The sequence below is a fragment of the Prionailurus bengalensis genome, chromosome A1, assembly GCF_016509475.1.
Source record: "Prionailurus bengalensis isolate Pbe53 chromosome A1, Fcat_Pben_1.1_paternal_pri, whole genome shotgun sequence".
In the NCBI taxonomy this organism is placed as follows: Eukaryota; Metazoa; Chordata; class Mammalia; order Carnivora; family Felidae; genus Prionailurus; species Prionailurus bengalensis.
In genome coordinates this window covers 139,030,478-139,055,691 of record NC_057343.1, presented here as the reverse complement: position 1 = coordinate 139,055,691, position 25,214 = coordinate 139,030,478, and the positions used below count along the sequence as shown (strand labels likewise).

Here is a 25,214-nt window from a genome sequence, read left to right as displayed (position 1 = left end):
CTGCCCCTCCCCCGTTCATGCTCTGTATCTCTCTGCCCCAAAAATAAATAAACGTTGGAAAAAAAAAAAAAAAACAGGAAAGTCTGAGAAATTCTCACAGCCAAGAGGAGCCTAAGGAAACATGGTAACTAAATACAATATGGCATCCTGGATAGGATCCTGGGACACAGAAAGGAAACCAGATAAAAACTCAAGCAATCTAAATAAAGTATGGACTTTTGTCAATAATAATGCATCAATCAATTTTAAAAAGGTGTACCATAATATACGATGTTAATGGGGAAGAGGGGCGTGTGGGAACTCTCTGTACTATCTTTACAATTTTTCTGTAAATCTGAAGCTATTCTAAAAAATAAAGCTTAAAACATTTTTAAAGGAGGAGGTAAAGTACAGAATCTATGTACATTAAACGTTTGTGGAATTCGTGCTAAAATACTGAATCACTTACTTAATGAGAAGTCAAGTCATGCTTAAAACTCTGCTTTCTTTTAAGTTATTATGTGAAGTTACCAACAGAGCTAATTAAACATTAAAGATGATATCCTGAAACTAATTTTAATTTTTCATAAACAAATAGTGTCTCTTTGGAATTAAGAGGTTCCAAGAGGTAACCCTAGGGAGAGGCTCTCATGTGCAACTGAGGGTACCTCAGTGAGCCTACCTCAATCGGATCACAGAAATCTTATCCGCAGACAGATCTCAAGAGCATGGATGAAACCCAGCTAGCTTACTCACAGTTTTCTTCTCAAGTTCTAGGTATCAAAAAAAAAATCACAGAGTGAAGTTAAAGTTGTTTAAAATATTATAAAGACACAGATTTACTACTGGGTCTCCTATTCAATTTGTGGTTGTACCACTTCTCTGTACTTTGGCTGTATACATTCTTCCACAGGATCTCATACTGCGAAGAATAAGTTCTGTTGGCTTTCTTGCTCATGTTGGAAGAAAGGGGCCATGTTTCATAAAAGGGTCCTCTCAATTAGCCACTCTGAAAGTTAAAGCAGTGTGTCCCAGTAAATTGTTAGCTTTCATGCCAGCAATACGAGCTCTTACTTAATTGCCCTGAAGTCCCTTCCAAGGGATTAGCCACTGGTACTCAATTAAAACCAAGCCTCAACTCACATAAGCACACGTACTCTGCTGTCAGGCCCAGAGCCCAGTGTTTCTTCTGTGAGAGCAATTTTTACATTTGACGTCTGTATACGCTATACTCGAATATTTCAACACAAGAGAAAGAAATCTATGGGTGGAATTTTAACTCTTCTTATTAAAATGTTAAGTGTATTTCCAGAATATATTTCCCAGTTTTCATTTGTTTTCATGTTTTATAAATTAGTTTTACTTTCTTTAATATTTTATTTTTGCCTGAATTCTATATCTAATCATTTGACTTAAACCATCAAAATAGAATCTTTAGGGATGGAGCCTATGGAATTTACTTATTCACTTAGTTTATTCGGAGTTGAGAATCTTATTTTAGAGAATGAAAATTTACAATTCATACGTAAATGGGAAAAAGATGGTCTTTTCAACAGAGGGTGTCAGGAAAACTGGACAGCCACATGGAAAAGAATGAAAGTCGACCACTTTATTACATCATTTGAATTTAAAAATAAATTCAAAATGGATTAGGGACCTAAATGTGAGACCTGAAACCATACAAGTCCTTGAAGAGAGCACAGGCAGTAATTTCTCCAACATCAGCCAAAGCAACATTTCTCTAGGTATGTCTCCTGAGGCAAGGGAAACAAAAACAAAAATAAACCATTGGGACTACATCAAAATAAAAAGTTTCTGCAGCATAAAGGAAACCTTTAACAAAACTAAAAGACAGCCTAAAAATGGGAGAAAATATTTGGAAATGACATATCCAATAAAGGGCTAGTATCCAGACTATATAAAAAACAGATACAACTCAGTACCCAAAAAACAAACAGCCCAATTAAAAAAAAAAAAAAAAAAGAATGGGCAGAAGACATGAACAGACATTTCTCCAAAGAAGACCCAGATAGCCAACAGACACATGAAAAGATGTTCAATATCACTCATCATCACGGAAATGCATATCTAAACCACAATGAGATACCACCTTACACTTATGAGATTGGGTAAAATGAAAAACACAGGAAACAACGTGTTGGCAAAAAGTGGAGAAAACGGAACCCTTGTTTACTGGTGGTGGGAATGCAACCTTGTATAGCCACTCTGGAAAAGCATGGCAGTTCCTCAAGAAATTTAAAATTGAACTACTCTATGATCCAGTAATCACACTACTGAGTACCCAAAAAATACAAAAACGCTACTTCAAAGGGATATATGTATTCCTAGTTCTATTGCAACATTATCTACAATACCCAAAGTACGGAAACAGCACGAGTGTCCATCAACCGATGAATGGATAAAGAAGATGGGGGGAGGGTGGGTGGGTAGAGGGTGCATAAAATAACAAATTATTCAGCCATAAAAAAATCTTGCCATTTGCAACAACACAGAGCTAAAGAGTATAAGACTAAGCAAAGTAAGTCAGAGAAAGACAAATACCTTATGATCTCACTTACACGTGGAATTTAAGAAATAAAACAAGCAAAGGAAAAAAGAGAGTGAGAGACAAACCAATAAACGGATTCAACTACAGAGAACAAACTGATCATTACCAGAGGGTAGGTTGGGGGGGGGGGCGGGGATAGGAGATGGGGATTAAAGAATATACCCATCATGACGAAAAAATAAAATGAAAGACAGCAACGACAAAAAGGACATTTAGAATTCAGAGAAAAAACTGCCATTTTTTCCCCTCCCTCAGTTACATTTCAGAAATTAAATTTGTTTGCAAAAAGAAAGAAAAAGGTAGTTCCGTCAGTACTATAGGTACTAATGCCAAACATCAGGCATCCTTGTAAAGCCCTTATCACACGAGCTAAACACAATTCCCTTCATCCCCATCTGTGCACCTCAAAGTCCAATAAATGACTCTGAAAGCAAGTCACAATCACAGGATTCCTTCTTAATATTTTAAAGTGATTAATCTTTAAATATTAACCATCTCATTTAGGTTCGAGTGATTGGGAAATTTTCTCAGTAATTTTTTTTCCCAAAGGTTTTACATTCCCCAGACATCGATGAGGATATTGATGGTGATAATCATTGGGAGTCTGCAAACCCCGTACAAATTGGCTTCCATTAATTGCTTTTGCAATCTACTGCAATAAAAGTAGAACCACCATTTCCCCAACTCCGAAAATATGGAAAACCCAGGAAGTCAGGGGTGATTCCAGCAAAGCAGAGCTCCCCTGAGGACATATGTCATGGTTCCCAACCTCCAGCCACAATTGAGAATCACCTGGGGAACATGTAGAACTCTTTAAGTGCAGGCTACAGTCCAGACCAAGTAAGTCAGATTTCTATGGGGATGGACACAGGTTTCAGTATAAAGCTCCAAGGTAATCCCAACGTGTAGGCTGAGTTTAGAACTGCAGGGTAACAGAGTACCTATGCAACTCTTCATCTTCATTCACTTTTATTTTCCCTTTTTTACATTTATGAGCTAATCGGCAGAGCATGAGGCTCATAATAGATTTGGGACTTACAGTTTAACAGGTTTTGTTTTTTAATCCAAAGAAAAGCAGCATGATACTCTACACCTCCAGTAAGGTTTTAGTGTGTACATGCTTCCTAGATTATAGTATAGATTAACCTAAAACTCCCCCAATTCTTTAATTTATGGAATACATTTCTGCCAATAAATATTCCTCTCGTCTAATTTAAAGAACAATGGTTTATTCACATTCCACGAGGAGAAGGTGTCCAAACAGTGAAGGCACAAAGAGAACAGGCAGAACACTCATGGTAAAACACCCAAATTGAGCTTATTACATACACTCAGCGGAATTCTAGTAAGTCAGTAAATTCTTCTACCAAAAACAGTGTTTAAAACCTCAACAAGCATAGTAAAAAAAAAAAAAAAAAAAATTCACTGAAATCAACAGGACTACAATGAGTCCGTTTTCACAAATAACTATGCATCCCCAATGGTCTTCCTGGGATATTTGTCCATCTAAAGCCCCAGCCCCTTTGTTTCAAAAATCAAATCACTGATAAGCTTTGGCTTGTGGTAAAGAAATGACACACCCCTCCCATCCCCGGCCTAAAAAAAGGAATCCACAGAAGCTTCTGTAGCTTGGGGCATAGAGAGAGATCTGCCAAAAATTTCAAAACTTCTTTTTCAGAAGGTTACAAGCTCTGCTAAGCTCCCTTCTCCCTGACACTTTTTAAATATTCCTTCATGTTTCATTTAACATTCTTCAGATCTCAACATAGATACACATTTATTATTAAATAACAGCCAAGAGACAGCCAGCTTCCACTGACATGGGTGCTAGATCTTAAGATTCTGCGCCATTTGGAACCATCTCAAAACTATTTTCACAAACAACTTAAAAGTGCTGTTTTATAACTTAGCAACCTGAATTCCATTTCTAAACTTTTAGTTAACGTAAGAAACCAAAGACTAACCTGATTAGCCCTACTTATTTGGTGGTTTATGCCAAACTAACATGAATGACTATATGGCCTCCATGCATCTTACCACTGAAATCCACGGACCTGGACCTCTCCCAAATAGAGCCACAAATGAGGATCCTGTAAGAAGTTTGTATTACACCAAACATTTTGTTCTAGAGGGGCTGATCCTTTGGATCTTCCAATCATTTCCTTCCAGGTTCCCCTCGCTCACATTTTTTCCTAAGCTTCCTGGGTAAGGCCTTTGTTTCTCCTTTTGAGTATTTTCTGTAGTCATGAAAGTCTGTGCTGTCTAGGTTAGGCAATCTGCAACACTGCACTTCCTACTGTTTGTTTCTGTCTATTTCTGCTTCCTTGTCTTCACAATTGGTCTGGATGGGTTTTTTGGGGGAAGGGGGGATGGGTAATCGGGTCGGGTTTCTTTCTACACCAGCTTTGGTTCATGTGTCTCCCTGATATCCACCCCTCCCGGTCCCAACACCTACTAACTAAAAGGTTTTCTTTTTCTCAGGTTACATATAAGTAACAACAGTAATAGCAATGAAGTGATACAAGAATTATTCAAGACTAATTGGGATTCGAGCCTCAGCATAAAATGAAAATCAGGTCACTCTATAAAATCAAACCACATATATTATTAAAAAAAGCCTTTTTCTTCTCACTGATAAGTACTTGTTGGCATCATCTACGATACTTTCCCTTTCATTTTAGAAAAGTAACCCATTTTTGTGTAGGAAAAAAAAAGTACAGAATCATTTTAAGCTACCTACTAAAATAGAGCTTACTTATGGCATATATAATGTTAAATGAATAAACCAGGACACAGAATTCTGTGATTTACATGATCCCAACTATGTAAAAAAAAAAATGGATGCGTAATAAAAATACTGGTAGGAATACACCAAAGTTGAAGGGCACCTGCTCTGGGGTGGGAGAATTCCAGGGGTGTTTTTCTCTTTTCCTACTTTTTATAAGCTTTCAAATTTTTCTACTGTGAGCATTTACGACTTCCATAATTTAGAAAGATTATTTTATCCACAAGTCTACTTGGCACGACATTCTATTTCAAGTCTTCTCTGGCACTTCAGGAAGCCCACTCTCTGCCAGCCAGCCAAACCTGGAACGGCTTTGCTTCATGCCCAGAGATTCAAGGTCCTGGGACTGTCAAGCAAGGCCGATGATGCCAGCCAATTCCATCTCGAGCTCCCTAGAACCAGGTTCCATAAGGAAAGCTAAAACATGTTCACCTGGTTCTTATCTTAACAAGTCTAGTTCGCCTACCCATTTTTTCCATCTAAACAGTCATATAATATGTGACTATTACAGCTTGAGCTGTAATTTTTAAACAATCTTTGCTCAGTGCAGGACATGGCTGATCAATTATTGCAGAAAAATCCATATCCGTGCGAGTGTCACCGAATCTGGTGTGACACACACAATTTCACTCACACTCTTGAGTATCCCTTGCTAGGCTAGCAGGAGTGTTCTCTTCCAGGACCTTTTATAATTCACCTGAGATACCGGCACTCTTGTTTCACAGTCTTCAAGCACAAGATTTCCACTGGAAATCTTAATTTCTAACCAGGCAGTTGTATTTTTTCAAATTCAACCTTTTAAAAGTAGAGTTTGCACGACAGCAACGGGTCATGCCACGTGCAACCTGGCTGGCGCAGCGATGCTTTATGCATTTTTGTGTGCAGGTGGAGCTCCAGGAGGGTGGCTGAGGCTCACCATCCCCCCACGTCCCCCCACATCCCCACCGCTGTCCACTTCCGTTCTCCTCAGCACAGGGCTTGCTGCAACCCACCGCCCAGCTTCTATTTCTTAATCGCATTCAGTCCTGTATACTTGAGCCAAATGGACCCTTTCTTCCTTCTTCATTTCTCCATTGGCCCATTTCATCTATGTTCTCTCAATCCATTTCCTCCAAATGCTCTGCCCGCTCTCTCCATTCTACCTGCCCTCAATGTGAAGGAAATACACGTTGAGAAGTTCCTCTCTTCACTCTGACGGCAACAGAATTGGATCCCAGCCCTTCAACTGAGAGCCTCCCCTTGGAGGTTCTTACAGCATCCACAGAGAGCAGGGCCATCACTCCCAAAAGTCCTCTTAGTACTCCCTGAGTGGCTCAGAGGCACTGACTTGGACGAGCTAACCAGCTGTTACCCACCCAAGACATCATCCCTGCAATCAACAGCCATTTTCAGTGTAGGAACTAACAGCCAGTATAATTCTTGATGCTCTGATGGCCAACGATACAATGGGAATTTCCAGGGCGATAAATTTTTAAAAATGTATATATATCAATTCCTGAGTCACAGACCATACACTCAATAGACCTATGGCTACTGGCTACCACTGCAAACAATGTAGATATAAAACATGTCCGTCATCACAGAAAGTTCTACTGGAACAGCACTGCTGTAGTTTATGAGAGCATGCAAAACTAACGTCATACTATTTTGAATAATCCAAGTCAGCCAAGACATGTATCTCAACCCCACATTAATCAGCATGTCCTTGCAGACTGAGCAGAATATAAGTACATATAAAATAACACAATAGTTTTGGAAGTGACCTTGGGGAAAAGCCATTTCAGATTCCAGACTCGGGCTTACCATCCAACTATTGCTCACTGCTTCCTTCCCCCTTCTGTCCCAGAAGGCTCTTTTAAAAGAGAGCCTTCTTGGCATCAAGTCAGGTGACTTTAACTGAACAAAAAGCAAACGTTAGCACAGGCACAATCATTCACGGCCCTTTTCATAACTCACTGGACTAAAGTCCAAGTTTGTCTCAAAGCATTTATTACAATCCTCCTCAGACACAAGGTTGTGACTGACCAAACACACTGATGAGGTCAGACCACTACTGTCTCCTTACCACGTGTCTTCTAACCCAGCATGTGCACCAGTGTGAGAATGGAGCCTTCAAGGCTGAAAATTAGTCTCTTCTTGCTATTGAACCCCTGTAACAGCCGACGGTCCTCCCCCACCAGCAGTGTGTTTTGGTAAACATTCTTCACAGCTAACGTTCCTGGGGGCATGATGCAATTTGTAGATGAGACATCCTGTGCGCGTGAGCAAGGGCTAGGATCCTGCTTTAATGGCCTACAACAGTCATTTAAACGGAGACGTTTGCTTTCATTTCTCCTTCCTCTTCCCCTCTTCTGCAAGTCAAGCAGTACCCTTACCTTACATAGCAGCAATCTTAAAGGTGCGCACACTGCTCGGAAGAATCTCAGTTTCTGTCCCAACTGCAGTAGTACCTCATTCAGGGAGACCCTGGAAACACGTCTGGCTCGCGGCCAAGCTACCAGCAGCACGGCCAACGGACGCTGACGGTACTTCCTCCTCGCCGTGTTCTACTCTTCACGCCTCCCCAACTGCTGTCACTGCTCTGCCTGTGCCTGCCAAATGTGCCAACACCCCCACTGGCCTCCAGGGAGACCCCTGCGCCACTAGGCTCCCGGGCCCACCCACCTTCACCATTAAACTCAGCCTGGGCACTGTCTCCGTTTCCCTGCCCTTCCCATCGGCCTGAGCACTTCGCCACCGGGGCCAATAGCACCTCCACTGCACCCTCCCAACACTTCACACTACTCTGCCTGTGTGCTTTCCAGGTGCGCGAACTGCCCCGGCTTCGCCGAGTCTAAAGAAGCCAACTGGGAAAGCTGTTGGTATCTGCCTTGCACTGAGCCCCAGAGGTCTGCACAGACCACCCAGGGGCCGAGACGAGACATCAGCTGAGAGCCCAGTTTATGTATGTCCCCCAGCCTCCAACTGCTTCGTCAGGCTCTAACTCAAAGCGGAACCCTGGGGTCCAGATTAGCCCTCACGAATTGGAAGATGGCCAAGGAGATCTGGGGAGAAGCCATAGAGACTTGTGAACTAGAACTTGTGGACAGATGAGAATGTTCAGTCCCCGGGAAAAACTACATTCACCCGACCAAGGGATCTCTTTGTGCCAAGTTCCGCACCCAGTGACAAGCATCTGGTCTTTCCTGAGGCCAGGGAGAGGACCACAGGGGCTCAGCTCCGAGGGCCGCCCAAGTGGGTATCCAAATGGGAGGGTGGTAAGCTTGGGATTCCGGGGCCAGGCAGAATGAAGTTAGGAGTCTCCATTCCACCACCTGCTCTCAAGGACCCCTGTGTCACTTCACCTGAAGCAAGCGGAGCCTACCTCACAGAAGTAACAACATAAGCAACACAGTGCGAGTCCCGAGACAGAGTCTGGCTCAGAGTTCAACTGCTCAGGAGAAGCCTTCATGGCTTTGTCTTGATTTGTTTTTTAAAGGATCATAAGTGGATATTATTCAACCTCTCAACTCCTAATATTAGAACTGTTGCTGCAAGGAAAATTTACGTCCATCGTGTTCACAAACTAGCCACAGCTCCCAGGAAGGAAGATTTCATTTTGTCCCGTGCATACCCAGGACTGGCATACTCCTGTGAGTACAGGGGAAAGTGGCATTTCAGAACATACCCGCGTCTACACTGTCCCGGTCTTCGTGTTCCTTCGGTTGAACCACCGGGCTTTCCACACACTGGAAAATATCGATAAAGTCAGGGATGTTAAAAAATTACTTAATGTGCCACAATTCTGTTCATGTGTATCATCTCAGAAAAAAAAAAAAAATCAAGACGTGTCACGTGTATCAGGGCACATCAACAGGAAGCTAGTCTTGGACTTAATTAGCATTATGGAAGAGCTGCCTTAAGGAAAGGACCGGGCCCTATGCTGAAGCACACCTGACCACTCCCCACAGGTGATTTTACTCCCGGAGGCTGGCTCTCAGGTCCAGTTGTCACATTGCTGGCAAACCTCCATAGCTCTCAGTCTTCAAGGAAAAACTTATTTTGGAAAATGTACATACAACGGTCCTGCATACACAACTGCGACCCAGAAAGACAGCCAGCTTTGGTCATCAAGAGACTGCAAAGGAAACTGAATTGCAAGTTACTCTGCATGTGACTTGGGGCATGCCCTGGGGCTTTACTTGTTTTCAGATTTGGTTCTTTTAAAATGTTTTGTCACCGCTGGACCTTCCCTTCTAATTCAGCTGTGGAGAAAACGTGGAAAGGAGAAAGGAGGAGAGGAGACCCGTTACCTTGACATCGTCTTCCTTTTCCAGTGATGATCCACCAGACACCAAATTCTTAATCTCTGCAAAAGGAATAATCCTCATCAGGATCAGCCGGTGGGAGCTTTCATTAAAAGACAACAAAGGAAACAAAAACTAGATGACTAGATATAATTGCGTAGCCCAGGAACTCTCCGCGTGGAGCTAGGTTTTTAGATGAAGCTTCTTAAAAATCACCTCTCCACCGAGCAGAGTATCTGACAGCCCAACTACCACACTCTGGTAGTTTTTATGTGGACCAAGAGGCAAACAAGCCCCGGACCTCCTGCAGGAAATCCTGAGGGAAAAAAAAAAAACCACCATTAAATAAACAAATGCCCTGGCTTCAGAAGGAAGGCGGCTCACAGAGCAAAGGCTCTTCAAAATAGCCCGGATTCTAAGGACATGACGAGTACCTACCTGAGGAAATCCCACGTCTAGTTCCTCAAATACCACACATTTTATGTTTCAAAAGAGCCTAATTCATTCCAGATGAGCTGTGGCCTTTCCTCAGGCATCCTTAAAAGCCCACAGTGCTAGCAAAACCCTTACGCTCCCACCACAGATGATGCCAGGCTGAGCACGGACAGGCCACAGGCACACTGAGCGCCCTCCTTCTGAATAAAGGCTTTCCTGGAAATATGAGTGGTCGGGATGTTCTGGGCTAAACAGGAAGGCTTATTTACGGCGTATTTTTCTCTGGGTGCTGACTGGTTCTCTTCCCACTCAGTTGCCCATAAACAAGAGTCACTGTTGTTGACATGTAACCACCAAAAGCAGGCTGGGGCCTGGGGAAAATAAGTGTTGGACACTCTTACCAAGGGCAGATGGCTAAGAAGCTTTACCACCAATTGTATTAACATACAACGGCGTGGGCCCCCGGCCTCCCCTGAACCCTCCCTCAGCTGCCCTGCCACCATGGCCGGCCCCAACGCTGATTCTGAGGAAACCCCCTGATTTAACTAGCTATTTGCCACTCCACTTAGCCATTCCTATTAATTGAAGTCACCTGAGGCTCCAGACCACCGGGAGTATTTACGCAAGCTCTTCTTACTGCCAGGCACCAAAGCTAGGAGTTTCATTCATGTTTTTGCTTAGACAAAGTAGACTGCACTTCCTAAAAAATTACAATAGGTCAAGGACAGAGCACGGCAGTCAACTCTCTCCCTGTCATGATGGGTTTTTTTTTAATTTGCTAACATAAACCTTGGGTTTACTAACAAGTAAGGAGATATTTATGTCCCCCAATAGTTTACTGTCCTTGCATTCATAATCCTTACAAGACCTATAATGAAAAATGCTAAGATAACAGCTTCAATTTCACGTGGTCATGTCAACTGACCTGAGCAGGGATGAGGGACACTCGGACACCCAGCCTGAGCAGCTTCTGTTCTCTGGATCCCTACCTACCTTTAAATGCAGAGCCCACACGGGGCCTCCAGGTGGCAGCAGAGTAGCGTCTGCGGAACATGGTCAGAGCTAGGAACGCCAAAAGGAGCCAATTTCACCCTTTAAAAGCCCGCTGCTCAAGTGCCGAAATTCAAAACACTAACATAAAGCTTTCTGTCCTGTTACACAGATGCATAAATTGATGCGAAGCACCTGTAGAAAGTATTAGGGATTTTGTTTTGAAACACACATACCCAAACTCTAAAATCTGGCTAGGTTATAGCAGCATGTTAAACAAGGGGCAGAGTCCGAGAACCAAAGTTTCAACAGACACTTGTGCATAGACTCCAAGAGAATCACACACGTTTTTCTTTTGGCACTAGAAAATATACCTTTAAAGCCATTTCAGACCATATGCTCTTAAATTAGCATTCCGCATTTCTAAACAATTGTGTACCTACAGCAGTGATTAAAAGGGGCAGCACACATTTTATTCAAGATTGTGCTAATGAAGAAGGCCCTAGCGCCTGGTAAAACCCAGCCTGCAATAACAAAAGATGTGCCACCCTGATCGTATGTTCAGATTCCAGCTTCCTGCCACTCTCCAAATTCCAGGCTTTGCACACCGTCAGCCTACAGTTTTCTGTATAATCTGTGGCATTTTTCTTCTGTTTCAGACACAATCTAATCTCATTAATGCAAAAACCACAAACTCTATTAAAAGGGGCACGTCTTTTTAAAATTTGTATTTCGTCACTTTAAAAATAACTTTCAGGGGCGCCTGGGTGGCTCAGTCGGTTGAGCGTCCGACTTCAGCTCAGGTCATGATCTCGCGGTCCGTGAGTTCGAGCCCCGCGTCAGGCTCTGTGCTGACAGCTCGGAGCCTGGAGCCTGTTTCAGATTCTGTATCTCTCTCTCTGACCCTCCCCCATTCATGCTCTGTCGCTCTCTGTCTCAAAAATAAAGGTTAAAGGGGCGCCTGGGTGGCGCAGTCGGTTAAGCGTCCGACTTTAGCCAGGTCACGATCTCGCGGTCCGGGAGTTCGAGCCCCGCGTCGGGCTCTGGGCTGATGGCTCAGAGCCTGGAGCCTGTTTCCAATTCTGTGTCTCCCTCTCTCTCTGCCCCTCCCCCGTTCATGCTCTGTCTCTCTCTGTCCCAAAAATAATAAATAAATAAATAAAAATAAATAAATAAAGGTTAAAAAAAATTTTTTTAATAAAAAAAATAAAAATAAAAATAAATAAATAAATAAATAAAATAACTTTCAGAGTTATAAAACCTTTATCCAAACACCATTACAAATATTTGTGACGGTGTATAGATTCAGGATAATAATGTATCATTAATTAATCTAGGACTGTACACAACTTCATCCTAGAGCTTTTCAAGAAGTTGACACTCATTCTACTGGAGCTTAATCATATTGTTCCAGGAGAGTCTCTGCTAAATTACCAGGATCCTTTTACACGTACTCCCCTGTACCATCAAGTGCACAGGGCAATCAAACCAGTTATTGCTATAGCAACCTCCAGCAGATAATGGTATCAGTAACTTCAAACGATGCTGTCTTAAAGGCCTATTCATTTTGCCTTCCCGGCCCACCCAGAAGGATTATCCCCTCTAAACCTGATTTACCAAACTTAATAAACATGGTTTCTTACGTCCAAACTATAATGGAAGAAATAATCTCCGATAGTCATGTTCACCAGTGACACTATGCGGCCAAACACGGTTTTCACAAAACAGGGCTAAGGAGCTCTAAGATTACTAGCAGTGTTTTGTTAAGAGATGAGCCTAATAGATCTCGACTCTGTGTTAAGTCTTACTGTCCCCTTTTGAAAAATGGGAGCCCAGAGGCTACATTCAAGCAAAGCAAAAGCTTACACTGAAAATACAAGATGATGAGTCTTCTCCTTTAACTACCCTTTGCTGCGCCTCCTCCCAAGAAGGAGGAAAAAAAAAAAAAAAAAAAGTCCTGATCAGAGCCACCCAGCCAACTACTGCTGTTCATCCCTGGTTCAGGTTCAGCTGTCCACAACCAAGTCAGTAACTGGGTTAGATTTGCAAGGCATCATCAAAAGTACAACTGGAAAATACAGGTCATGCTCTCAGCTTGCAATGCCTCCTCCACAAAGGTCCAAAGGAATTCAGAGTGGTTCAGAGTCTTTGAATGGATCCTATTCTCCCAACAGGATGAGTTCTAGGGAGGCTGGGTCCAAATTGATTTGGGCCCAACATTTGAATCCCCAATGCCAAGCAGAGTGCCTAGCATATTAAAGGCACTGAATAAATGCTTCTCTCCTCCACCGAAATCTGGTGGCCCGAAAGAGCTAATGAGATGTAGTGGATCATGAGGCAAACTGTAGGTCAGGACTGGGAAGGGAAAGTGGTTCACTTGTTTGAAATACAAATTCAAACACTTGCAAAACCATCACTGTTGATTGCAACTTCTAACCTCCCAGACTGATCAGACGGATGAATGCTTTTCCCTTGGCTTCCTCCCACCCCTCCAGCTAAATCCAAAAGTCACCCTTTCACTTCCAGTCACGCACTGGTGTTTCCCTTATATAACAACATCACTTCCATGTATCACTTTAATGTTTTACCCTAGTGTGCATGTCTGATTCGCAAATGCCAGAGAACTAAAATGGCGAAATGAACAAATCTGAGAAGCCTTCCTTCCTACTCTTAATTCGAAGACCATTTAACACTGTGACCTCTTGTTTCACCATCCCAATTACTCCATTTTTTCCTAAAAGTGGGAATACTAGGAAAAACTATCTTTTGGACTTCCCAGTATAAAAATGGACTGGGAGAAAGGATAAGGCACTTATCTACAGAAATACCAGCATGAGCCCCATTCTTCTAGGAGCCTTAACAGTCCATTCAAGTCCACAACATTAGCTGGATCACTGGCTGAGACACACGATCAGCCGGGGAGAGGACATCAAGGTGAGAAAAGAGATTCTTGCCCTAAAGCAATTCCAAATGTAGGGTTGTTTTACAATATAATTTTCATATGCGTGCTCTGCGTCCTTTCAAAAAGACTTTAGGACATCTTTTTCAAAATGTTTTCAAATTACTTAAGACACTTTTTTGGACCACCAAAGTAATTTAAACATTTTGTAAATATCAAAAGAAATAATAAAACCATTGTTAATGTTTTAGTATACACTTCTTCCCCTACAGAAGTACCTTTCAACAGCTTTAAGGTAAAATATCATACTAATCACCCATTTAAAGCATATAATTATTTCTGACATATTCGGAGTTGTGCAATCATCACAATTTGTGAACATTTTCATTACGCCCAGTAAGAAGCCCTATACCCATTAGCACTCAAGGCCCATTTCTCCCTAACTGCCTGCATTCCTACCCCAGCCAAAGGCAACCACTAATCTTCATTCTTTCTTAATGGATTTGTCTGTTCTGGATATTTCCTAATTTTAAGGTTTGTTCATGTTGTCATGTACCAGTAGCCCATCCCTTTTTATTGCCAAACGCCATTCAATCGTGTGGATGGACCACATTTTGTATATTCGCTTCTAAACTGATATTCGGGTTTGTTCCGACTTTTTGGCAGTTACAAATAAGCATGCTATGAACACCTGCACATACCTTTTATTATGGAGATGTAGGTTTTCATTCTGCTTGAGGATGTATCTAGGAGTGTAATTGTTGGGTCATATGGTAACTATGCTTACTACGTCTTTACGATATAGTTTGGGGTGGGTTTTGTGGTTTTTTTGTTTTCTTTTTTTAGATCTCCAGTGTGCATCGTCCACTGTCCATAAAATTTCAAAGAATGAAGAACTTGGTCATGGGTATTTAAAAAAAAAAAAAAAAAAAAAGATACCCTCAGCCCAAAATTTTAGTTACAAACATCTAGTAAACAGAAGCTCTCAAACATTCCATCTCCAACTGAGGTCAGGAAATAATTTTTCTGATTTACTCAACTGCTTGAATAAAATGAGGCAAGTCATATTTGAAAGGTATAAATGACATTCAGTTTTGTCTTGTGAATTACTCTTGTGTCCCTCTGGCTTCCCACTTAGATTCTAGTTCAACTTGGGAAAGAAACTCTTAAGCTGTAGGGTTTCAACTTAAGCTTATTTCAATTGTATCAGACTCCTAATACAAGTAAGCGCAGTTCATGCAAGTCCTTGCCGCCAGCCTGCCAATCTAACCCAGCTGGAGCCAGTGTCCGTGGCACATCTCAACAGAAGTTGTTACATCTAGGTGAGTTCTGAAGAATCGGAAATTCTTTCCAGCTCACACCGCTACTCTTTAATTCTGTAATCATTTGGAGAGGCAAGGAGAAGAATTTTTCCTTACGTGTGAGAAAAAACTAGAATAATAATAATAATAACAACAACACACAAAAGGAACATCATATCAGGTTGATATCCTATTTTTATCCCTGGTCCTCTAATGATGAAACCCATTCTCTTCTGTGGGGAGGAGAAAGAAGATGGGCAAGGCCAGTCTCTAAAGAAAGTACAGAAAAAGCTGAGCTATTCTTTAAGATGAAATGAACAATTTCAAATCACTTCCTCGGGCTGGAAAGTACATTCTCTGGGTATGATTTGTAACGGTCTTCAAAAAGCCTAAATACTTGACTTCAGGTGAAAAACCCTGATCAAGTCCTTGGAGGGACACTCCACACTAGGGTTAAGGTAACAACTCTGTGTCCAACTGAGTAACCAATCCCCACAGAACAGCCTCCTTAACTGCGGTCCTGAAACCTGTACACCTCAGTTCCCACCCATCCTGGCTTAAAGGACCTGCGTCTTGACAAACCTTGGAACTGTATTCAACATTTCTAAAAAGACATTCGGTTACAGTATTTAAAATGAAGACTCTTGGGGCGCCTGGGTGGCTCAGTCGGTTAAGCGGCCGACTTCGGCTCAGGTCACGATCCCGCGGTCCGTGGGTTCGAGCCCCGCATCGGGCTCTGTGCTGACCGCTCAGAGCCTGGAGCCTGTTTCCGATTCTGTGTCTCCCTCTCTCTCTGCCCCTCCCCCGTTCATGCTCTGTCTCTCTCTGTCTCAAAAATGAATAAATGTTAAAAAAAAAATTTTTTTTAATAAAATAAAATGAAGACTCTCGGAAGGGAAACCGTGCACACAGAAAAGCCCCCTTGTTTGCCCAGTAACTCACCGCAAGTATTCCAATAAGGAGGATCCCCCACCCAGCTCTCTCTTCACCTTTCACTCACCCAGAGCACAGAGGGAAGGGCTACAACCTCATCTAAGGAACTCTCAGATCAAAGAGCTGCTTACCTCGTTACTCTGACAGGAAGAGCTGTGTCTTGATATCCCAACACGTGCATGACTGCCACTAACGCCACCCTAGCCCAGCTTATGACTTGTACTTGTAACAAGCTAGCATTGCTATGCACTGGCAGTGGCTAAGCATCTGTGGTCAGACACTGGTCCAGGGACTCTACCTGTACTTTCTCATTTAAGCCGTACGATGAAGTATTACATGATACCCCCAGCTGCACCATGTGGCGCAAAAGAAAACACAGCTCAATAACCTGCAGAACGTTCAGAAGCCAGATGATGGTGGGGCTGAGTTTTCAGCAGAGTCTGCCTGTAGTTGGTGTGTGTCATCAAGATGTGCCTGTGCCTGTGGGTCATAAATCCTTGGAAGGACTTTATGAGACAGGTCAGCCATGTGGAAGAGAGCTGATTTCAAGGCAATGCTTTCAATTCTACACGTTTCCATTACACAAACGCTGGAGAGAACTCTCCATCGGCAGCCCAAGGATGAAATAGGTAAGTGTTCCATTATATCAGGGTAGTGGCTATTGGATAGTGGGACAGGTAAGAGAATTTACGTGCCACACTTCTGACTGCCTGAGCAAGTATCACGTCAGACAAGTTATGTGACCCCTCTGTGCTGCTACTTTCTCATGTATACAACTGAACAAATATACTCCTGACTCCTAGCAATGTCCCTCTCAGTGATCACTGGAATGCACAAATTGTGTTCAGTGCACAGCCGCGTCCCCAGCACCTAGAACAGGGTCTGGCACTCAACAAATATTGGCGTGCAATTATATACAAGTAAACTGCTTGAGATCGGGTTTTTTTTTTTTCTCTCTGCCTTTTTAGCTACTGCTATGTCACCAGCGCTTAGAACACTGCCTGCCATAAAGTGAACACTCAAATGTTTACAGAGTGAATAAGTAGATGAGCCTGCAGGGCTCACATCTGCCTGCCTAGACAGTGCCTCGTGTTTGGATCCATAGCCTCTCCCGCCTCTGTCGCAGGGTCATGAAGAGGAAACCTCTCCGCCCTGCTGTGAACTGCTGTTTCAGCCTGCAGGAAAAGATTCTGCCTTCTGTCCTTTGTGATGAGAACTCAAGCTCCAGTCCCGACTCGCCACTTCCTTGTTAATGAAAACGTGGAACATAATTAATGGAGAGAAGCCAACAAAGTAAGGGACTATTTAACACAGAAGTCAAGACAGTTAGCAAATCACATAGGGTTTTGTTTTTCAACTACAGAATATAGAAGAAAATGGAGTCATATAATGGTCAGTGGTATTACAATGGTTCTGTTTGCTGTCTATGCCCCACAGACGCTAAGCAGCATCAACCTGCCAAACAACATCAGAAAGTACAGCACGGGGGGTTGGGGGGGGGGGTGGCAAGGCACAGGTGTTCTCAATATTCAAGATGACATGAGGAGTTTTTAAAACACCTCCCTTACCCAGCTCCCAGTGGGAGCATTACCATACTAATGGATGGAGAGGATCCATGTGATTGATAGTGAAAGGGAAGGAAATACAGTCCAGAAAGGGCAGGAACGGTAGAAATGAGGAAGGGCAACATCCCTCGAGTTCCTTCCACAGACCATCTCGATGAGATGGTGTAAGCACCGTTAAAAGGGGATTCTTGGCACGAACCACTTGGAGAGCTATCGAATAAGGTCACCCGGGGGTCTTGACTGCAACAAGTTAACTAGAAGCTGAAAAACATTTCATGTACTCTCAATCTCCAGAATGAATGAAGGTCTCTTACAGTGCATTTTTTAACCTATTTGGTCCAAGAATCCTGATTTATCAAAGCATCTCCCAGCATGGGTGTTTTGTACAACGCTCCTTGGGAAATCCTAGCACAGGAGATCAAACAAGGACGAAGGCGGCAAGGGACAAAACAGTGTCAGTTGGTAGATTAATAAATACTAATCATTAGCATATTCATCTCAGCATATTAAAAATGAGAAGGCTTTTTATTTAGTTCATTTCGAATAACATCCCATCCTGCTGGGAGTACGATTACAATCATGAAACTATGGAAACATAATTGGCTCAAAGACCATGATGACACCATTTATTACACTAACAGAGACTGCAAAGCTGATCTCCGGCATAACATTGCCATCTTTTAATCAATGGCAGCTACAGATACAAGCGTGGAGCCTCCCACTCCACCCACTGTCCCAGGAGGAACAGAAAAACAAAACCTCTTAAGAATCTCCTAGTAGACCACAAAGGGAAGGTTTGCTTTTGGGGCTTAAAGAAGAAGGAAAAGAAGCATACTTTTACATTCACAATGTTTCCTTCTTCCGGTTGAGGGGTCTACAGGTTCAAGAATGGACAAAAACTAATGGAATATTTCCACTTTCGTTGAATACTGCTCTCTGCTGGAGCGTGCAGTTTCTAATATGTCCTCCAAGCACACGCAAATCAAAGCATTGCCTAGAAGGTCTATACACGACACACACGAATTTTTTGGAGTTGGAGCGCTTGAGTTTCTGTCCAAATTATTTTGCTTATTGGTTGCAGGACCTCAGGTACCTTACCTTGGCTGCTCCTAGACCCATTAAATTCAACCCATATACAAAGGAGTAACTTTTTGCTTTGTCATGAAGCTGCTTCCTGTAATGTCTAACCCAGCTAGGAACACAGACCTTCCTGTAAGGTCTAACCCAGTTAGGGACTGGAGGAATCAACTTCCTCCCTCACTGCTGACACCCACCTGATATCCTACACCCTTAGGGCAGTATCTGTCCCCACCTCTCCACTATCATCACACTGCTGTGGTGCAGACCCTCCTCTGTATTACTTATAGCAGCGAACACCCCTGCCTCCAACCCCTCCAACCCATTCTTCACATTCTCACAGAGTGACCTTTTGAAAATAATAATCTCATTTGCTTGAAACAGCTCTCACAGCTGTCAGGGTGGAGGTTCCAGTTCCTTGCCTTGTGTATAAGCCATATTGCTATGCCTCCCTCTCAAGCCTGTGTCACTGGCACCACACACACACACACACACACACACGCACACACACACACACGCACACACACATATATAAACACACGAAAATGACAGAACTACAAAATGATCAGCATTTCCCTCAATTCGTCCTGTGGTTCAAAACTCTGTATTACAAACATTTCCATTGCCTCAAATTCCCTTCCCTCCATTTGATGACAGTTCCAGGGTCACCTCCTCCAGGAAGCTTTCCCTGATAACTGTCAGAAGCCATAGAGTTTGCATATGACTCCTGTTTCACTTATCATAATATGCTGAGGCAACATGTTTTTCTGCCCCAATTCCAACTGTCAGCCCCTTAAGGGCAAGAATTCAAACACTTACTCAGATTCACTTTGTTCTAAATTAGTTTAAAGGTAGATTAGAAAGAGAAGAAAAACATACAAGTAAAAACCACAAGGAAAAGGCAAGGGTGAAAGCTTAATAAATAAGGGTGATATAAAAATTAATTTAGCAGTACCGTACATATTTGTAGGTAAGAACCTTAGCTCCAAGTTTTTATTGTTTTTTTTCAACCAGCTTCAAGGAAAAAACAAAAAACAAACAAACAAAAAAAACCTGTTAAGTTACAGTTAGAGCAGTGAAAGCCAGCCAAATGCTCAGGAGAAGCCGGCTTTCCTGACATGAAACGAGAAAGGTTTTCCTACAGGTCTTCAGGAGGAAGCATCAAGTTACCCATGGCCTCCTTAGGCAGGACAAGCCTCAGCTTCCTCAGTGCCACCAGCACATCATCTACAGGATACATAAGTGAGGGCAACTCCACAGGGGCCCAAGCAGGTCCAGCTTGAGCAGGAAGCTGGTCAGCTTAACCCAAGAGCGTGTGCAATATGGCTGGGCACACAGACTTCCAACAACTTGCTACAAAACTTCCTCATCCAAGACTCCTTTTTAACAAACATGGGGGCAAAGAGTTTAAGAGTTTAACACCTGACAAATAACCTGCCATGCAACGAGTCTAAGTGGCAGTTACAAGCAGAATCAAAAATGTTAACCAGACGGCACCCACATGGCTCAGATGGTTAAGTGTCCGATTTTGGCTCAGGTCATGATCTCATGGTTCATGAATCCAAGCCCCGTATCGGGCTCTGTGCTAACAGCTCGGAGCCTGGGACCTGCTCTGGATTCTGTGTCTTCTTCTCTCTCTATTCCTCCCCCCACTCGTGCTCTGTCTCTCTCTCTCTCTCTCTCAAAATAAACTTAAGAAAAAAATTATTTATTAAGAAAATATGTATTAACCAGCTGTCAGTGATGGTGACTTACAGACAAGAGTCTTGGTTTTCAGGCCTATCACACTACTGTCCCTTTACATAACAGATATTTTGTAATGCCCCTCCACCATCCTGAAATTAAAGAGACAATGTAATCATGCCCCCAAATATATATAACCCTATCCCCACACCTAATTTAAAAAAAATAAAAAATATTCTTAAATAGAAAGCCAAAGGAAACAATCGGTTTCTACTACGCTTCACTACCTACTGTCACCACCAGTTTAACTTGTTACTTCTGAGTACTCTCTGGGTTCCTCAGGGAGGGGCAAGGAGCTTCCATACCTTCTTCAGTTTCTGCAGCACTGGAAGGCACGTCTTGTCTTTCCTCCGGCCTGGCTTCTTGATCTTCAAGAGCCTAAGAAAGAAGAAAAAATCAGTGAAAACCAGTGGAGGTTTCAGATATGCGACAAGGAGATGGAAATCTCAACCATGGATCTTGAACAGAGACAGACACGGCCTGGGGAGGTCTGGAAAGACAGGGTGTGCAAAGCCACTGGGAGTACACAGAGGCAGCACCCCAAGAAGACGATGAGAGACACTGAGGGGAACCCAGAGGCATGGGGTGCAAGCGTCCCTGCCACTAATCCTCTATTGTTTGCTTCCCCATGTCACAAGAGGAAGGTCCTCAGGAAAATAATCCATGAACCAAAAAGGGACAGAAGAACAGAAAACGGTGAAACTGTAACGAGCCACTGTTTATGCAGGTGCCCATCCTGAACAACCTCTGCCCATGCCATAAGACACAGAGAGAGGGAGGGCCCAGGATGACCACTCGTCTTGGGCTGCAAGCCACCATATGCTGGTGCAGGCTGCCCAGGCTGAGACCAAGCTGGTGGCCTTAGAGAGTAGCTGCCGCCCTGGAGCCCTCCGCATTTCCTTTTCAAATGGATACCTCAGGGCCAGGAAAATGAAAAGAGCCACAGAATGACATGTCGACCTGCCAAATGGTAAAACAGCCTAACACTGCAGCCCATGGAAATATACATACTTAGCCAAACCACAAAGGGGGCAGGGAACAAGCATTGAGTCACCTACCCTCTATAGCTGTTAACTCCCGCCAGCCTTATCCCCAAGATGCAGTATTCTCTCTTCTAGGGTCCACCATGGAATTAAAGGGTGGACCAGACCAGGTACATACTGGGAGGTGCTAAGGAGATGAAATCGAGAGGGACTAGGGTCTTAGGAGATCCCGCCATGCAGGCTCAAGGCCAAACACAACCACCAGCCCATGTGATTATCTGGGTTAGCCCTAACACTGAAATCCTAGTCTTTCAGTGAGGGCAATGGGCAAGCCTGTGTGAAAAGGGCATCAGACAATGCTGGTTTCTGATTACAAAACAAAACCTGAAGTAAGCAAATACTTACTCTTTTTTTTTTGTAAATGGCAGGTATTAAAACAGTTTTTATTCTTCTGAGCAAATTTCGATGCAATCTTGGAACACTTTAATTTCCTAGCTGAAATTATTATTAATGTTAGCCAAGTTCAATAACTAAATTCTCAGTATTCTGGTTAATAGCAAAAACTCTGTCATGAGGAGAAAATGAAATCATGATTGGAAAATATAGCTAAGATGTTTGCCTATTATCTAATTCCTTAATATCTTTACTATTTGGATATTTAGCACCAACTTGGCATTTTTTTTTAATTTTTTTTAATGTTTTATTTATTTTTGACAGAGAGACAGACAGAGCATGAGCGGGGGAGGGTCAGAGAGAGAGGGAGACACAGAATCCAAAGCAGGCTCCAGGCTCTGAGCCATCAGCACAGAGCCCGATGCGGGGCTCGAACACACAGACTGCGAGATCATGCCCTGAGCCGAAGTCAGACGCTCAACCGACTGAGCCACCCAGGTGCCCCCAACTTGGCATTTTTTAACACTTAATGATTATTGCCAATTATCAGTACATAGTGTCAGCTATACTACAGGGTGCTAAGATGAATCCTTTGTAACTCTTAACAAGTAGGGTGTCTAAATGGGATCGCTTCCTGCATAGCTCTAGTCTATGGTAAAGCAGTATCAGGCTTCTGCAGCAAGGTTTTACGGTTGTTGTTCTAGAAGGGCTGCAGGTAACTAAGCACTGACCAAATCCCAAGACTGAAGACACCTCTTTCACAAGACAAAGGCTATGAATGATTCAGTTCCTTGAGAATAAATTAGTACCTGAAAGTCATTTCTATGGCTTTTATGTAAAAAAAAAAAAAAAAAAAAAAAAAAAGACTTTCCCACATCTAAGATTTAACAAAACATGAATACTTTACTACTATACATATATTTTATATTTGTTCCCCCAAATGATAAAGCTTTAGCAGGGACAACCTGTAACAGTCATCACCTGTTTTCATTTAAAATAGAATCAAACCAGGGGCGCCTGGGTGGCTCAGTCGGTTAGGCGTCCGACTTCGGCTCAGGTCACGATCTCGCGGTCCATGAGTTCGAGCCCCGCGTCGGGCTCTGTGCTGACAGCTCAGAGCCTGGAGCCTGTTTCGGATTCTGTGTCTCCCTCTCTCTCTGACCCTCCCCCATTCATGCTCTGTCTCTTTCTGTCGCAAAAATAAATAAACGTTAAAAAAAATTTTTTTTTAATAAATAAATAAATAAATAAATAAAATAAAATAAAATAAAATAAAATAAAATAAAATAGACTCAAACCAGAAAGAAGTACCCCTGAAGACTGTGAATTCAAGAATACCATGGAAACATTTTGTAGCACGGGTGAGGATGAACTACTTGGATGTCTATTAGGGTTCTGGACCCAATTCCAGGCTGGGGCGGGGAAGTGGGGGGAGCTTCCTTACGAAGGAGCAATTCTCTGACACCATCCAAGACTGGCCTCCTCCACTTCAGATGCCACTTGTAAGTCCAAGCTGTTATTTGTGCTTCTGACCAAAAGGCTATAAATCAGAGATTCCCACAACCTCCCCACCTTGGATGTGATTAATTTGCTAGAGGGGCTCTCAGACCTCAGAGCAACAGTGTGCCTACCAGATTGTCGGCTTATTGCAAACCATGTAACTCAGGGACGTGGAGTAAGGTACAGGCAAAGGGCAAAGAGCCTCCGTGTTGTCATGGAGCATACCACTCCCATCACCACCCCAGGTGACCAACCCACAAGCTGTCCGGAACCCTGGCCTTTTGGGTTCTCAAGGAGGCTTCATTACATAGGCATGATTCATTAAATCATTGGCCACGGGCGAACTCCATCTCCTGTCGGCAGCCCCCACCCAGGTCAGAGGGTGGAATGAAAGAAAGTTCCAACCCCCTAATCACAGTCCCCAACACTAGCTACTTTCCGAGAGTCGCCTCATTAACATAACAAAAGACACCTACATCATTGTCAACTCTTCAAAACCCCAAGGTTGTGGTCGTAGGAGCTATGATCCAATGGATGGATAATGGACCCAAATGGATCCAAAGCATGGACTATGACTTCCTTTCTTATAAATCAGTAACCTCATGAATCTCTGCTCTCTTCCTTTCCTGTTCCTCTGCTCACCACCCAGCCACACAACTTCTATTCTTCCGTTGAGCCCTTCTCATGAAATGAAAACCTCCAAGAAACTGGAAAGCAATCTCCATTTGGTCTCTGTTACTCTGAGTCCACTACCATCAATTACTGAACACCGGTATCTACTCATCTTGCATCTCCCAGGCCCTCGGTATTATCTCAAATGTGTCATGAGAAATCATGAATCCAGCCTCAGAAGTTGGTGGCCTTTTATAATGAAACAAATGGTCATGATTTTTGCTATATGCAGGGTAGGGTCTATTGCTTTTAAGAGTTTTGTCACCAGATGCTGCGCTGTGACCAGAACACCCCATCTAAGGACACGCGTGCTCCTGAGCTGTGTCCCTGCACGGGTGCAGGGAGCTGAGCACATCGAGAGCAATGCTGCTCTTCAAGGCCATGGCTTGGCCTGGTCAGAATATCTACCCCTGGGGGCTTGGGTGAGAAGCCACAGGAATGGCTGATGGCTTTACGGTCTTAAAATGACAAGCATCCTTAAGCAAATGAGGCAACACTGTATGCCAGAAAATGATACATTTCCTAAAACCCAACAAAGGGATGTAGTTCACAATGAGGAACATGTTTCGTATTATTTCTTTAATTTTTTAAAATGTTTATTTACTTTTGAGAGAGAGAGAGCAAGCGAGCATGAGTGGGGGAGGGGGAGAGAGAGAGGGAGACGCAGAATCCAAAGCAAGCTCCAGGCTCTGAGCTGTCAGCACAGAGCCTATCACGGGGCTCAATCCCATGAACCATGAGATCATGACCTGAGCTGAAATCAGATGCTTGACCAACTGAGCCACCCAGATGCCCTTCATTTTACTTCTTTAGATAAAACCCTATATGGACTAAGCCAACCATAATCTTTGATAGCAATGTTTTGTGTTTTGGGGGGGGGGGTTCTTTTGTTTTTACTAAAACTGCCGTTTAATTATATGAAGCAAACACTTGGGAACACAGGACATCAGGGGATCTGGTGAGTGAATCCGTTATACCCCGGAGCACTGTCAACCAGATGGACTCAAGCCTTTTACTCAAAGTAACATTTTGCTTCATGATAATTAAAAGATGTAAATATTCTTTATATTGCTCCAGATTCTACAAAAAAATAAAAAATAATAA

At 43.0% G+C, this 25,214-nt stretch overlaps 1 protein-coding gene across 1 annotated transcript in view; it reads right to left on the bottom strand.

Annotated features, from left to right (window-relative positions):
- Positions 1-25,214, bottom strand: part of ARHGEF28 (Rho guanine nucleotide exchange factor 28) — a 312,308-nt gene that overhangs the window by 132,006 nt on the left and 155,088 nt on the right. Inside the window, 3 exon segments of the mRNA XM_043591949.1 lie at positions 9,001-9,061; positions 9,626-9,681; positions 20,868-20,940. Coding sequence (XP_043447884.1) covers positions 9,001-9,061; positions 9,626-9,681; positions 20,868-20,940 — 190 coding nt within the window.